At 36.8% G+C, this 15,066-nt stretch overlaps 1 protein-coding gene across 1 annotated transcript in view; it reads right to left on the minus strand.

Annotated features, from left to right (window-relative positions):
* The window catches only part of LOC136884109 (mucin-5AC), an 81,009-nt gene that overhangs the window by 39,595 nt on the left and 26,348 nt on the right, over positions 1 to 15,066 (minus strand). The window contains exon 5 of the mRNA XM_067156148.2: positions 3,789 to 3,997. Coding sequence (XP_067012249.2) covers positions 3,789 to 3,997 — 209 coding nt within the window. The remainder of the gene's footprint in view (positions 1 to 3,788; positions 3,998 to 15,066) is intronic.

Here is a 15,066-nt window from a genome sequence, read left to right on the forward strand (position 1 = left end):
AAATCTTGGGTGCGGGTCGTATTCAAGCCATTCAATCTCGTAAATATTTACTACGTTTACATGGAGTATTGAAATAGATTTGAATATGGTTACTGTACTCAATATACCACATGTAAATGGGTATTCAGGTCTTATTGTATTTTAGTTGTGTTCTAGAAAACAAGATCGATTTTTTCTTAATACGGTTACAGTGGCATGTAAACGTGAAATGTAAGGTAATGAAATACGGTAAACCAAAGAGTATGGGTAAATATGCAGTAAATATGAAAGCCGCTGCTGGAGATGCCCGATCGTCATTTGTTTCACACGTGTTGCTGGCATGCTGGGTGCGCGAATAGCTGATCTCATGGGATATCATAAATTGCGAGAGTTGAGACTGTTGGTTACAGAAGTCTATCTCGCTCACATTCGAGTTCTGTATCTGTCCCGTGAAAGTGCTGTCTCGATAGCAAGCGATGGATTCAAAACGGCGCCTGTGGTCATTTACTGTGCGTGAGAAACTTAAAGTTGTAAGTAATAATATATGGAAATCATGCTGTTGGCAGAAAGTACGATTATGATTAATCGTGTATTCGTGATTGGCGGAAAAAGGAAAAACTTTTAAAATGTAATGGTGATTGCAGTGTGTTCCACAGCCGGAGTGCAGTGTTTCCGGAAATTGAAGAACAACTCCACAAATTTGAGATAGAAAAAGGTGAGTTAGGATATGGTGTTTCTAGTGAAATGTGTCAACTGAAAGCACTAGAGATCTCAAAAGAACTCAAATCACAGGGTTTTACTGCAAGCCGCAGATGGATCCAAAACTTTTATCGGAGAAAGGGATTGTGCATTCGGAGACGTATGTCTATTTCACAAAATCTCCCTGGGCCGTATGAAGAAAAATTAACAGCCTTTCAGCGTCACATTATTCATTTGTGTGTTAGGTCATCAGCCCAGAGGCTAGTTGGATCCTCAAATAGCACCACCAAAGGCTATGCAGGTATAGGGAAACTGCAAAAACCAATGGCAGAGCCCAGATGAGGCATACTAGGCAAGATGAGGAGTGAGGTAGTTTGCCATTGCTTTTCTCATTCATTTCCTTATTCATTTGAGGAAGCAAAATTCTTATTTGCTATCGCAAATTAGAAATGCTGATAAGACACCTGTCTATTTTGAAATGCCGTTGGAAAATACCGTGGATACGAAGAGTTCAGAAAATGTAACCACCAGAACAGGTGGTAACGAAAAGCAATGATGCACGCTAATGTAACACGTATTAACGGATGGAACCAAACTCCCTCCATATATGGTTCTGAAAAGAAAAACACTTCCGAAAGGAAACTTGCCGTCCGATGTTATTGTTAAAACACATGAGTCCGGCTGTATGGACAGTGCGTTAGTTGAGGATTGGGTGAAGTGCGTTTGGCAACGTCACCCGGGATCTTTGTTACAAAAACGAAACACGCTTGTGTTGGACAGTTACCGAGGACATACAACTGACGCAGTAAAAGATATGTGGAGGAAAGGAAAAACCGATGTTGCAATAATTCCCGGAGGACTCACTTCTATTCTACAGCCGTTGGATGTGTGCATGAACCGGTCTTTCAAAACTGCAATGAAACAGTTGTACACCGAATGGATGTCTGATGGTGATCACGCGTTAACACCAACCGGATGAGTGAAGAGGCCTGAAGTGGGACTAATATGCAGCTGGATCAAGACCGCGTGGGCGTGCATTCCCAACGATCTAGTGTCCAAAAGCTTTAAGAAATGTGGAATCTCAAATTTAGTGGACGGTAGCGAGGACGACTATTTGTGGAAAGATGACAGCGATGAAAGTTCCTATGGTGAAACTTCAGATGACGGTGAATTGTGAATGATCCGAGTATTAGACCGATTTTATTTACTATTTTTGTGATGATTTTATTAACTGTAAGCTGTTTGAATTTATATTTGTGGTATGAAAACGAAAAATGAAAACCTACAACCTGTTTTCCAGTCAGTGACCGGGTCAGGGATGTAATGAATGAATCATATATAGGCTGTTATTACGATGGGGTCGCCACTCCCAAAGTGATATATTAATGAATGATAGATGCTACGAAATGAGAATTGAGAGTGTTGCTGGAATGAAAGATGACAGGGAAAACCGGAGTACCCGGAGAAAAACCTGTCCCGTCTCCGCTTTGTCCAGCACAAATCTCACATGGAATGACCGGGATTCGAACCACAGTATCCAGCGGTGAGACGCCGACGCGCTGCCGTCTGAGCCACGGAGGCTCATATTTGTGGTATATCTGAAGAAAATTAAATAGGTATGTAAGTTATTTGGTTTATTTTTATTGTTTTCCATATTTTGCCATCTCAAATTTAGGGTGCGGGTCTTATTCGATGGCAGGTGGTATTCGGGATTATACAGTAAGTAAAAGTACAACATTTTATCAACAAGTCAGAGAGCTTTTATGGGATGACAAAGTACCCAACATTAACATTATATAAACAGTATTTCATACCAACTGTAACATACGGACTAGAAATGCTGGTAACTAATAAGAGACAAGATAGTAAGATCCAAGCAGTAGAAATGAAATTTTTAAGAACATCGGTTAAAAAGACAAGAAGAGATAGAATTCAAAATATTAAAATAAGAGAAGAGCTAAATATAGAACCGTTAGTACAGAAGATACAGAAAGCAAGACTGAGATGGTTCGGACATGTAAAAAGAACGGAACAGGAATGGGTAGCAAGAAGGGAATTAGAAAGAGAAGTTAAGGAAAAGAGACCAGTTGGAAGACCGAGAAGAAGGTGGATGGATCAGATTTGGAAGGACATTAGAGAAGCTGGATTGGATGTGGCAGAAGTAATGGAGCAGGAAAAGCGGAAGGACAGAAAGGTGTGGAGGACGCTTGTTAACCACAGCCGGGTGACTGGAGTGGGACATTGATGATGATGACGATTCATTCATTCATTCATTCATTTAGCTTCCACAGACTGTACAATTACATATTTTGAATTATGCCAACAGTATAGGAATTGTCGAGTAATTTCTTATTACTAACAATAATACCATATTTACGCGAATAATACCCACATATTTTTAAAAAAATTGAGGCACGAAATTGGGGTGTAGGTTTTATTTGTGTCAATGTTGGCTTTTTTTTTTTCTTTCAAAATCAGCCTTCCTAAAGTTAGGGTGCGGGGATTATTTGCGTAAATACGGTATATGCACAATAATGAACATTTTGAAAAAAGAAGAAAAAGAAAAAACAAGAACACCAAATACCTCAATGTTAGGACAGCACATCCTAATTTTAAATTTATCTGACACATCAGTGCAAGATTCTGAGCTTTCAGCAAAACTTGCCTGGGATAATAATGCTCTAGAGTTTGATATTTTATAGTTTTGGAAGGATTTTTGGCTAATTAAAATGTCATGCTTGCCGAATGTGTTGGCAAGTGTCTGTCAGCCACCTCTAACACGGGGTACAGATGCCATTTGCAACCATCCGTTCCGGTTCAGATGCTGCCCTGGTTTACTGTGAGTGTTTCTTTTTCTTGGCCAATAGCAGTCCTATGCCACATCTACTAGGTAGTATCTTTCTAATGAATGCATGTGGCATTTCCTCCACAAAGGCTTCATTGAATGCTAAAGGTTTCAGCACTCACCAATTCATTTTCTATACATCTAAGAAAACTGAGAAGAACCTATGAAAATTAGAAACCATCAAATACAATGTTTGATGGGATTTCAATGACAGACTCTAATAATGATAAATAGTACATGTCATGCTATAACCAACAAAGCATACCTGAATTTTCTGAATGAACTGGCTCCACACCAGGTACAAGAGTAGATGGTCCTGCAGGAGGTGGTGGCAGAGGAGAGTTTGGATCTCTTGTAGGGGCTAGAGGAAGGCGAGCTTCTGGCATTTTGCTGTAGAGATTCTCTCGAGGGGATAGAATCCGCATCTCTTGGAGTTTCGATCTGATGGTCTCTACCCACTCCATCATCAATTCCCTGAAAAAAGAAAGAAACAAATTACTTTTACACTTACTGTTATACACTTGTCACAAAATAATCAGATAATGCTAGCAATGGACATGGAGATTTTATCAGGTACTCAAAGTTGTGCCATGCATGACTGGTTGTTGTGATACCTTCACATTTCCAGCTAATTTTTCAATTTTTTCGCCATAAAACCTATCTGCGTCGGTGCGACGTAAAGCAACTAGCAAGAAAAAAAAAAATTCAATTACTTTTGCATATTGTAAGAGTTGTTTGAGGATGTGGAACCTTCTTCACTCAGATTCATAAGATCCAGTGACAACTATATACAGTAAAACTTTGTTAATTCGAAGTCGTTAGGACTAAAAAATCAGACTTCGAATTAACCGCCAATTCACAATTCAGAAGTACCAACCCTTGCCGCGTTACAAAATATTCTAAGGCCAGTTACTGCATGCAATTAACCTTGATTCACAGTTTATACCTTTCAAATGCCATGAAAAAAGAACTATTTCCAAAATGTATCCAAGAAGGTGCATTTACAGTATTCAAATAATGCACTTGGATATCTCACTGACAAACATAACCTCACGCAACGACAGAAAGAAAAGAAAAAAGCACGATTCAAAGATGAGGAGAAATCTATGCTGGCTCCCATGTGCAAGTGCTTTCTTCATTGGATTACTATACTGTATGCATTTTAGATGCCTTGTATTTACACAGAAAGTACCCGATGCCCTTAACCCTCGGGACGTCGCGCGAGGCAGTGTAACGTCAGTCGTCGTGTGCGGTGGAAAAGACCGCGCAAGAATTACATTTGGTTTTTGTATTTCAATTTGCTACATATTTTATTATGTTGCTATATTTTTATTTATTCTCTATTTTTATCATTAAAAATACAAATATTATTTATTTACATTTTAACAGTGCTTTAAAGTAATACAATAACTAACGTTACGTTCTACTTAACACACATCAAAAAACAGTGAAATGGAAAGAACATAGATTTACAGAATTCGCAAAAGTAAATTGGTAAAAGAAGTATAGTGCAATGTACGAGTAATTTACAACTATCAGTAAAAATATGTACAAAACAAAGTTAGAGCAATATAAATAAGGTATACAGTCCAATGGCAAGAGCAAGGCTACAACAGAGAGAAGGGTAACAGCAATTAGAGATTTACTGTTCACTAAGGACAATTTATTTGTCATTCTTCATGATATTCGTGAGCTGACTGTGTCCTTAGATAATAAAACGGTCATCATTTTCTTCATCTTCACCTGCTGTCCACATATTGCAGGCTTGATAGGTGAAGACAGTGTGCTCCTGGCATATGCACAGAGAGCAGGTAGCACACAAAGTCTTCGTCTTCTTCCTATCAACTTCTTCGGAATCCATCTTCACTCACAACACAAGTAAACAATCAAACAATTTGTGAATATGAATAATAGCGCGTCCAGGGTTAGAACCAAATTCAACAAACGGCAGTAGTCGTCTGCAGTCGAAAGCACCGCACACTCACATTAACATCCACAGCGACAACAGAAGAGCAATTAGGGAGCACTACCTAGCTATAAACACTAGAGGAAAGTTGCGGGGTAGATATGGTGGAGGGAGAAATCCATCCAGTAACAATCGTAGATAGAGTAACAAAAGAAGAATGCGTGCGGTCGAAATACCGCGGCACGACATCCCGGGGGTTAAAATTGAACTTTCCTATGACTCTATCCTTATACGATTTCTCGCCATGGCACTTCTCTCGTACTTCAGAAATGTAAACACTTGCCACGTCACAAAGTATTCTAAGACCCAGTAATACATGCAATCACCTCGATTCACAGTTTAAACCTTTCAAATGCCATGGAAAAAACTATCTCCAAAATGTATCCAACAAGGTGCATTTACAATGTTCAAATAATGTACTTGGATAAATCACTGACAAACATAACCTCAGGCAACGAAAGAAAAAAAAAATCACACAATTCAAAGACAAATTATGCTGGTTCCCCTGTGCAAATGCATTATTTTTTAGATTTCTGCATTGTTTGCATTTTTAGATGCTTTGTACTGGCATGGATAGTGCCCGACGCCCTTAAAACATTGTGGCTTATCAAACTTTCCTATGACGAGGGGATAAAGTTTCTCGCTTCCATGCGCATTGCAACGCACTACAATGATCCCCACACCCCACCCTTGTACGATTCCCCTGCTGGCACTTTCTCCTTTAAAACCATAATACCGTTTGGGCTCGCATTAAAATGAACCAATGCAGTTTCATCGGCAATGACAATATTGTTCGGTGCCTATGAATAGATTATATATGAACCACGCTTTTTCGTCAACTGTCGGCATTGCCGTTGTTCGCGGATTCTGTTTTTCCGCACATTGCCTGTTGCGTGATATTACGGCGTTCCTTAAAAGGTAGAATACAAAAGAATTCCGATTTCATTCAACTTAGCAATTATGAAGCGCACTGTAGACCCACCGAAGTGAGTGTAAGTGCGGAAAGCTACCCCTCCACATTCCGGAACACGCATTCTATTATGACGTGGATAAATTTCGAGTTGAAATTACTCTGTAACATACTATTGTTTTAAAATGTAAAGGCAGTTTCGAATTAAAAGTCTGAATTTCGGCAATGGGGCTGACATTGTACTTCGAATTACTAATTATCAGAATTTCAAATTAAACAGTTTAAATAACATGTAAAACTGTATCTCATGTTTCCGGGAACAAGAGCTTCTTCGAATTAGGTGGGAATTTGAATTAACCAATTTTGAATTATCGAGGTTCTACTGTAGTCTAAAAAGGTAGATGTCTCAGGCTAATAAACTGACAATGATTATGATGATGATGATGATGATGATGATGATGGTGTGATCCCTAATGCTGATCGCACAATACCTGTCCTACCCCAAGAAAAGCAGCAATCAGTCTAGAGGTTTGTGAATCCAAAATCTGTAATGTAATAAGGTTTATTCTATTTGATTTTCAATATAACAAAATTGGTTTATAAACTTTGCAGGAAGTGAGGTAACTTAAGACCAACTGGCGATATAACATCAATGTCCACCAATGTGGAAAAGACCTACTGATATACTGCCAGTGGCTGCACTAGTTGGCAATATTTTGTCAAAAGAATAAACCTAAAACATGATTTGAAACAGTCCTCTTATTCACATTTTCTCTCTTTCTTTTTTTCATTCGATGAGAAAAAATAGACGTTTTGTCAATATTCTAGAAGAAAATCATATTAATATGTTAGTAACAGCCTTTCTTTTCTTTTTCATTCCATGAGAAAAAATAGATGTTTTGTCAATATTCTAGAAGAAAATCATACTAATATGTTAGTTACAACCTATGTTATGGGTTGATGAAAAGAAAAATTTCAAAATGTGATGTGGTCTTTGCCATCTTCATCACAAGGAGCTTTTTAGGCATACTCTCCTCAAATGTGTGTTCAGTCTTAAAAGGGTAAAAACATTGGTCATAGATAGAGTCTCTGAAGCATACTTTGTATCTTTCCATGGTGGAAATATATAAACAAAAACACTAAATTGCTGTTAGTATAGGAGTAGAAACCTAAAACACTTATTTAAGGAGGAAGTTTCAGTGTGAATTTGTTTATGAAACTTAAGTGCTGTGAAGATGAAGGAAAGTGATAGATACCTTTTGTTGTATTGCTTCAACCCATTTAAAAATTCTGATCATGCTTATAGGAAAGGTTTGAGAACCTAACTTTAGTCCACAGTCAAAGGCTATAAAGACATCGAATACTTTTCTTCAAGAACTAGGAAAATTCTGCTGTAGATGCTAAAAAGGCAAAATATAAGCACTATTCAACAAACAAACAAAAACTTAGTTTAGCCATAAAATGTAACATTTACGTTAACAAGGTCTTACGAATGATGGTGAGACTCCAGATATATACTGCCATCATCGAGAAAACCAGTCATTAAGATATATTAATTTCATTTTGAATGGTCCATATTGAACTGTGATTACAATTAAATTAAAAATTAAGAGTAAAATATTTCCACTTTTTCAATAAAAAATCAAGTAATGTGCATTACATTACGGAAGAAATATTTAATGGAACTAGTTTTGACCTATTTCTTAAGGTCATCATCAGCCAAATCGCGAGTTGCACAATGTATCTAACAGTTCATAGAAATAGTAATAAGTCGTGAAAACACAGTGGTTTGACACTATAAATATGAAAAAGTCAAATTTGTTGTAAAAGGTTTGGACAATGCATAAAATGCATAAATTAATGCACTTAGCTGTTGAAGGAAGAATTCAAGAAGAATAATTTGGGCGTTGAAGATTCTTAAGGTTTGTATATATAGTTCCTTATGAAGTTCTGATAGTTGCACTGCGAAGTGTTGGACGTATTGCAGGTAAGGTCTCATTGGTGATTAAAGTTTCAGATTATGCTTAAAAATGCATACTGCATGTAGTTGTTGTTGAAGGATAACGAACAAAGATTCTTGAGAATTACGTATCACACGATATGGAGTTCTAAAAGCTGCAAATCATCAACGGTTGTAGTAGTGCTGAGAAAACAATCCGTGTACACGCAGTGAACAATGTAAAAAGATGGTATATAGAAGTCCTTAAAAAAACTGAAAGTGAAAGTAGCGCTTGAAAGTTAATTTTTTTTTAAATGGTGGAGGAGATTCGCAGTTCAATGCAGAAATAAATGGAACAAATAAAGTTGTAAATAGTAATAAAAGCAATATTAGTAAAATGGTAATGGAAAAGAGGAAAAAGAAAAAATTTATAAAGAAAATATGTAATATGTGACTCACCTTGCGTTGCTAAGTGTTGGACGTATTGGATAACTTATGTGACGGAAAAGAAGATAAAGGAAGAAGAAGAAAGGGAGTGGAAATTTCAGAGATAAATGGGGAATGGAAGGGGAAGTCTTCCTACTTGAAAATCCCTTCCAAAAATACACAAAACTGGTGTACCTATTCATCCAATCATCAACTATAAACCAAGTCCTTTATATAAAATATCTCAATTTATCCAAAATTTTTGAAGAAGAATTATCATATTATGTCTAAAAAAATCCATCAAAAACACTTCCAATCTAATTAATAAATTAAATAACTTCAGTATCAAACCCCATCACTCCCTTCATTCTTTCAACGTTGTTAATATGTATATCACTATACAAATATCAAAACTTTACCCAATTATTGAAAATAATTTAAATAAATACAGTCATTTGAGTAAATTAGAAATCCTTGATTTCATGTCTACTTTAAAATTAGTTGTAAATAACAATTTCTTCACCTTTGATAACATTATCTATCAACAAAAAGGTCTAGCAATGGACTCGCCTCAGGTATCCTAGCTGAAATATACCTAGATTTCCTAGAACATAATAAGATTGACAACAATCAAAACTTTAACAATATTCTCTTTTGGGCTAGATATGTAGACGATTTTAGATGGAAAAACAGTCAACATTTCTACCACTCTTCCCAATCTTAATAACATTGATCCACATATTAAATTCACACTAGAATCCGAAATCCAAAATCTTCGGAAAACCCACTCAAACTGCTTCTACAATCCTTCATGATTCAACACATCCACAGACTCACAAACGGGCAACTTACAACAGCTTAGTTCACAGAGCCTTCACTGTACCCATGTCTAAAAAAGATCTAAAAAATGAATTGAACACCATTCGATACATTGCAAAATCCAATGGTTACAATAATTTTTTAATTGAAAGAATAATTAACAAATACAGACATCGCCCCTCAACCACTTAAAAAAAAAAAAAAAAAAAAAAAACTCAATATCCCCTTAATTTACACTTTCACTTTTAATAAAGACATAAAGACATCTACAAAATCACTAACATTTTTAAGAAATACATTGTAAAAATAGGCTTTAAAACAAATAATAAAAATGCAGATATCTTATATAACTCCACTTCTGTTAACAAAATTAACCTTTTGAACTCCATTACCCTTAGCATATGCTTCCTGCTCCACTCCTAATTAATTTGTGCACTATGAACAGCTGTAGGATGTGAACAATGCAAAAGAATCTAACACAAAATACAAGTAAGTTACATGAATATATTTACAATTAGGCACACAAAATACATTAATCCTTATATGTTTTCATTGTGTGGTACTTTTCAAAACAGTTTTCTGGGTGGAGACTGGGTTTTCTCACCTTCTGAATTTTGACTTTAGCATATCTGTTGGTCTCGTCGGCAATTTGCTTGAATAACTCATCACTAAAAGTAAGTTGAAAAAAATCCGTAAGGTGCTGAGGGATTGTTCCTACCTGATGCTTTGTATCCACAAATTGTTTCATTTAATGAGAAGCAGGTAAACCAGGATCGCCCGCTTTCCACTCGCGCCATGGTTATGGAGGAGCATCACCACTCCGGTTTCATTATCACTATCACTTTGTTCACTTTCACTTACATTATTCATTAATAAATCATCGAAGTCAGTTGTTGGTTCATCATCGTCACTATCACTGTCCACTAACTGTTTTAAAATATCCAGTTCCGTGAGTGAAGACGAAGCAGATGGCATGTTTACATTCAAACAACAATATCTGTGAGCTTGCATAAACATTCGAGAATAACAGAGCTTAGAAAAGTTACCACAATTCCTGCAAACTATTGTAAATAGGAAAACGTGTTCTCTCAGAGACCGCTAGATAGCTCTACAATACCAGAACACGGTACAGTCATCATACGAGCGCTGAAAGTACAAGAAATTGTCATGTCGAGTGGAGCTCGACATTGGAGCGCAAGTCTAATATTTTAATGTCGAACCGCACTCGTCATAGGAGTGCAAAAGGTTAATAGTTTCTCAAAAATCAGGAGTTTATAGGTAGAATGAAAAATAATAATTGCAATTTTTCATATATTGGATAAATTGTAATGAGTTTCATCACAAGATATTTAGAACATATTAATGCCCTAAGATACATTTCATATGCAACCATAATTTTACCAACATAAAGCAAGATATGGAAATCTTTAAAACATTAAACAAAGGCCCCTACTCGATATAACAGAAGACTGTTTCATACATTTAGATCAATATTTCAACTTAAACTATAATCTAAATGACATTTCTGAGAAAACCAACATTCTACTTGACCTCCTGATTATTAATTTTAAAAATTTTAATTTAACTAACCTAAAAATCAATATTCCATTCTATTCATAGAACCTTTCCTCAGCGTTTACTCCCATTCCTTCATCCCCACTTTAATTAAACCCACCTCTCTCGTTTTTTCCACCTCCCTTCCCCAATTACCTCCGAACTATTCTACCTATTTTCTCTTTCCTTACCTTCCTTATTCTTGCTTCCTTTCACATAAATTATACAACACGTCCAACACTTCGCACCGCAAATTGATTCACATATTAAATATTTCCTTACCTTTACTATTCGCTTTCTTCCCCCATTTTCCATTCCCTTTATTATTATTATTATTATTATTATTATTATTATTATTATTAGGTTCGTTATGACCCCTGAGGATCACGAGTGACTTGTTCGGTACGTCTTCTTTCTTCCCAATACCTCTTCATTCTCTCACTCCTCCTCTTTCTCTCGGCTTCCGTGATCTGAATCTGGATCCTGGTTTCTGTCCATCTGTGACCTTCCACGAGCTTTTTGTATTTGGACCTATCCTGTACTGTCATCAGTGGATATTTTTCCTTTATGCCAATAGTCTCCCAATCTTCTCTGACTTCCTTCATCCACTTATTTCCAGTTAAGCAGGTTGCATTCCATATCTTCTTCGTCAGCCTACTGTCATCCATCCTCATGAGATGTCCAGCAAATCCTAACCTTCTCTTTCTTATCACACTCGAGATTGGTTCTACACTCGCATATAGTTCCTGCCTTGATCTGTGTACCCAAATTTCACCTTGCTTTTTGGTGCCCCATATATGTCTCAAGATTCTTCTTTCCTCCTTCTCCAATTGTATGCAAGCTCTCTTGCCTAATGTCAGCGTTTCAGTTGCATATAATGCAGCATTCCTGATGGTTATCATGTAGTGTCGCAGTTTGGCGTTCCTCAAGAGGTTCTTCTTTCCATATGTAGTCATGGCTGCATATCGTAGTTTCAGCAGCAGTTGAGCTCTGTCTGTGGTACTTTTGTTGCTTTGTACTTTACCCGTGATGTTCTCACCTAGGTCGACTCTCTCTACCACTTGGCCTTTTACATTCCAATCGGTCTTCGTATTCAGTACCTTCGTCTTGTTGTAGGCTATTTTCAGACCAACCTTTGCTGCAGTTTCTGCTAGATTTGCTAGTGCCAACTTTGCTTCTTCTTCCTTCTCATGTAACAACACCGTATCATCTGCGAAGGCAAGGCAATCCACTATGACATTGTTTTTGATCTTATATCCAATATGTACACCTTCAGTTCCCATGGTTCTATTCAACTGTCTCCACTGCTTCACCACTTCATCCAAAACTAGGTTAAATAATATTGGCGACAGCCCATCCCCTTGTCGGACTCCTGTCTTAATTTCAAAGCTGTCTGACAACATACTCCGGTATCTTACTCTAGCAGTTGTATCCTTCAATGTTTCCCCCACCAATCCATGTATCGTAGAATCCAATCCTCTGTCGCGTAGGATGTTCAGTAGTGTGTTCCTGTCTATTGAATCGTAGGCTTTTGCGAAGTCTACAAATTTAACTATTGTGTCTTTTCCTTTCCTGTGTCTGTGTTCTATGATTCTCTTTAGTCCAAAGATCTGTTCTACGCAGTTTCTCCCTTTCCGGAAACCACCCTGGTATTCTCCTATGGTCGATTCAAGCTGTGCTTCCACTCTGTTCAGCAATAATTTCGAGAGTATCTTGTACCCAATATTTAGCAGTGAGATACCTCTGTAGTTATCCAGTATTCTTTTGTCTCCTTTCTTATGTACTGGTATAATTATGGCTTCTTTCCAGTCGCTAGGTTTCTTCTTATTTATCCAGATGTCCATTATTATTCTGTACATGCTTTCTTCCATTGCAGGACCACCCCATTTGATCTCCTCGGCGCATATACCATCATTACCTGCCGCTTTGTTGTTCTTGAGATCCTTGATTGCCTTCACAACTTCTGTTTTGGTGGGTGCTCGTCCTTGGTTGATGTCTCTGCTATACTGTAGAGTAATGCTCCCTTTAAATTAACCCCTCATCTTTTTTCCCCTTCCATTCCCCATGTCTCTTCGAAATTTCTCTTCCGTTTCTTTTTCTTCCTTTATCTTGCATCCCGTCACATAAGTTATCCAATACGTCTAACACTTAGCAATGCAAGGTGAGTCACATATTACATATTTTCTTTAAAAAAAAATGTTTCTATTTTTTCCTCTTTCTCCATTACCATTTTTAAAAATTTTAACCTTCAAGTACTACTTTCACTTTCAGTTTTTTGAGAACTTTAATCTCTTTGAATGACTTCTATTTTACCATCTTTTTACATTGTTCACTGCATGTGAATGGATTGTTTTCTCAGCACTACTACTACCATTGATGATTTGCAGCTTTTAGAACTCTGTATCGTGTGATATGTAATTCTTAAGAATCTTCAGTCGTTATCCTTCAACGACAACTATATGCATTGATGTATGCATTTTTAAACATAATCTGAAACTTTAATCACCAATGAGACCTTACTGCAATACGTCCAACACTTAGCAGCCCAACTCTCAGAACTTCATAAGGAGTGATACATACAAACCTCAAGAATCTTCAATGCCCAAATTATTCTTCTTGAATTCTTCCTCCAACAGCTAAGTTCATTAATTTATGCATTATCCAAAACTTTTACAACAATTTTGACTTTTTCACATTTACAGTGTCAAAACCACTGTTTTCACGACTTTTTAGAATTTCTATGAACTATTAGATACATTGTGCAACTTGCGATTTGGCTGATGATGACCTTAAAAAATAGGTCAAAACTAGTTCCAATAAATGTTTCTCCATACTTTATTTTGTATTGAAAAGGTGGAAATATTTTTCTCTTAATTATTAATTTAATTGTAAAACCAGTCATGCCATAAACATGAGCACGTGTTTTTGTTAACGCTTATTGGTTAACTCTACCACAGAACCCCTGTATGGAGACATCAAAGTATTTTGTTTCAGCTCATAGCATAAAGCAATCCTAGATGTACAATTTTCAAAATATTTCTCAAAAAATTTCAGGCATAAAAATATGCAAGAACCAATGCATTATCATCAATATAAGCAATCAATTCAAACTGAAGAATGCCGGGAATGCGTGCCCTCAGGCTTGATCCGCCATGTTGAACCTTTAACTTCTATGACATCGCCCATTCGTGAGGGTTCGGCGTAAGCTTCACCTCCATTCACCTCCACTAAGTTGGTGTGGAACGTGGTAAACGAATATGTTGCGCATAATACCGTATTTACTCGTGTATTAGACCCCTTTTTTTCCCCCCACTTTTACAGCCAAAAAAAAAAAAAAAAAAAGTAAATGGGGGTCCAATACACGAAAACCTTAAATTTTGTGCAGTGAACATGACTTCTAGGCTATAAATTGTACATGTAAACATTCTACACTGTTCTTTAACAAACTTATGAACGTATTTGAGTTGTACTAGCTATTTTCGTTGGAAGGCAGTATTTCTAAATGTAAAACGTCAATAAAAGGTGAACACGACTTTTAGGCCTACATGATTTTAGGCCTACATGAAAAGTAAATATAATCCGTTTTAGTTACTCATATCACACCATTAGTTTCATCTCATTAATTCCTCTGCTGAGGTCGATGTCAGGAAGGGTATACAGTCGTAAAAACTCACTACGAAGATTCGTCTCACTTCATACTCGACCCTGTAGAGAAAAGGGATAAAGATATTGTATTATATTATGCAATATTGATACAAAATAACTTGATGGCCAGTCATTTGTCTCTGTCAGTTAAGCAGAAGGCCTACCACACAGTAAACCTGATCACTGCTTTCATTTTAATTGTCTTGCGCCGCTTTCCCTGCTAACTTCCAAGTGATGTCACCTTCACTGCCATTTCGTCAACCATGCACTGCAATCGAGACCGA

The sequence above is a fragment of the Anabrus simplex genome, chromosome 12, assembly GCF_040414725.1.
Source record: "Anabrus simplex isolate iqAnaSimp1 chromosome 12, ASM4041472v1, whole genome shotgun sequence".
Lineage (NCBI taxonomy): Eukaryota > Metazoa > Arthropoda > Insecta > Orthoptera > Tettigoniidae > Anabrus > Anabrus simplex.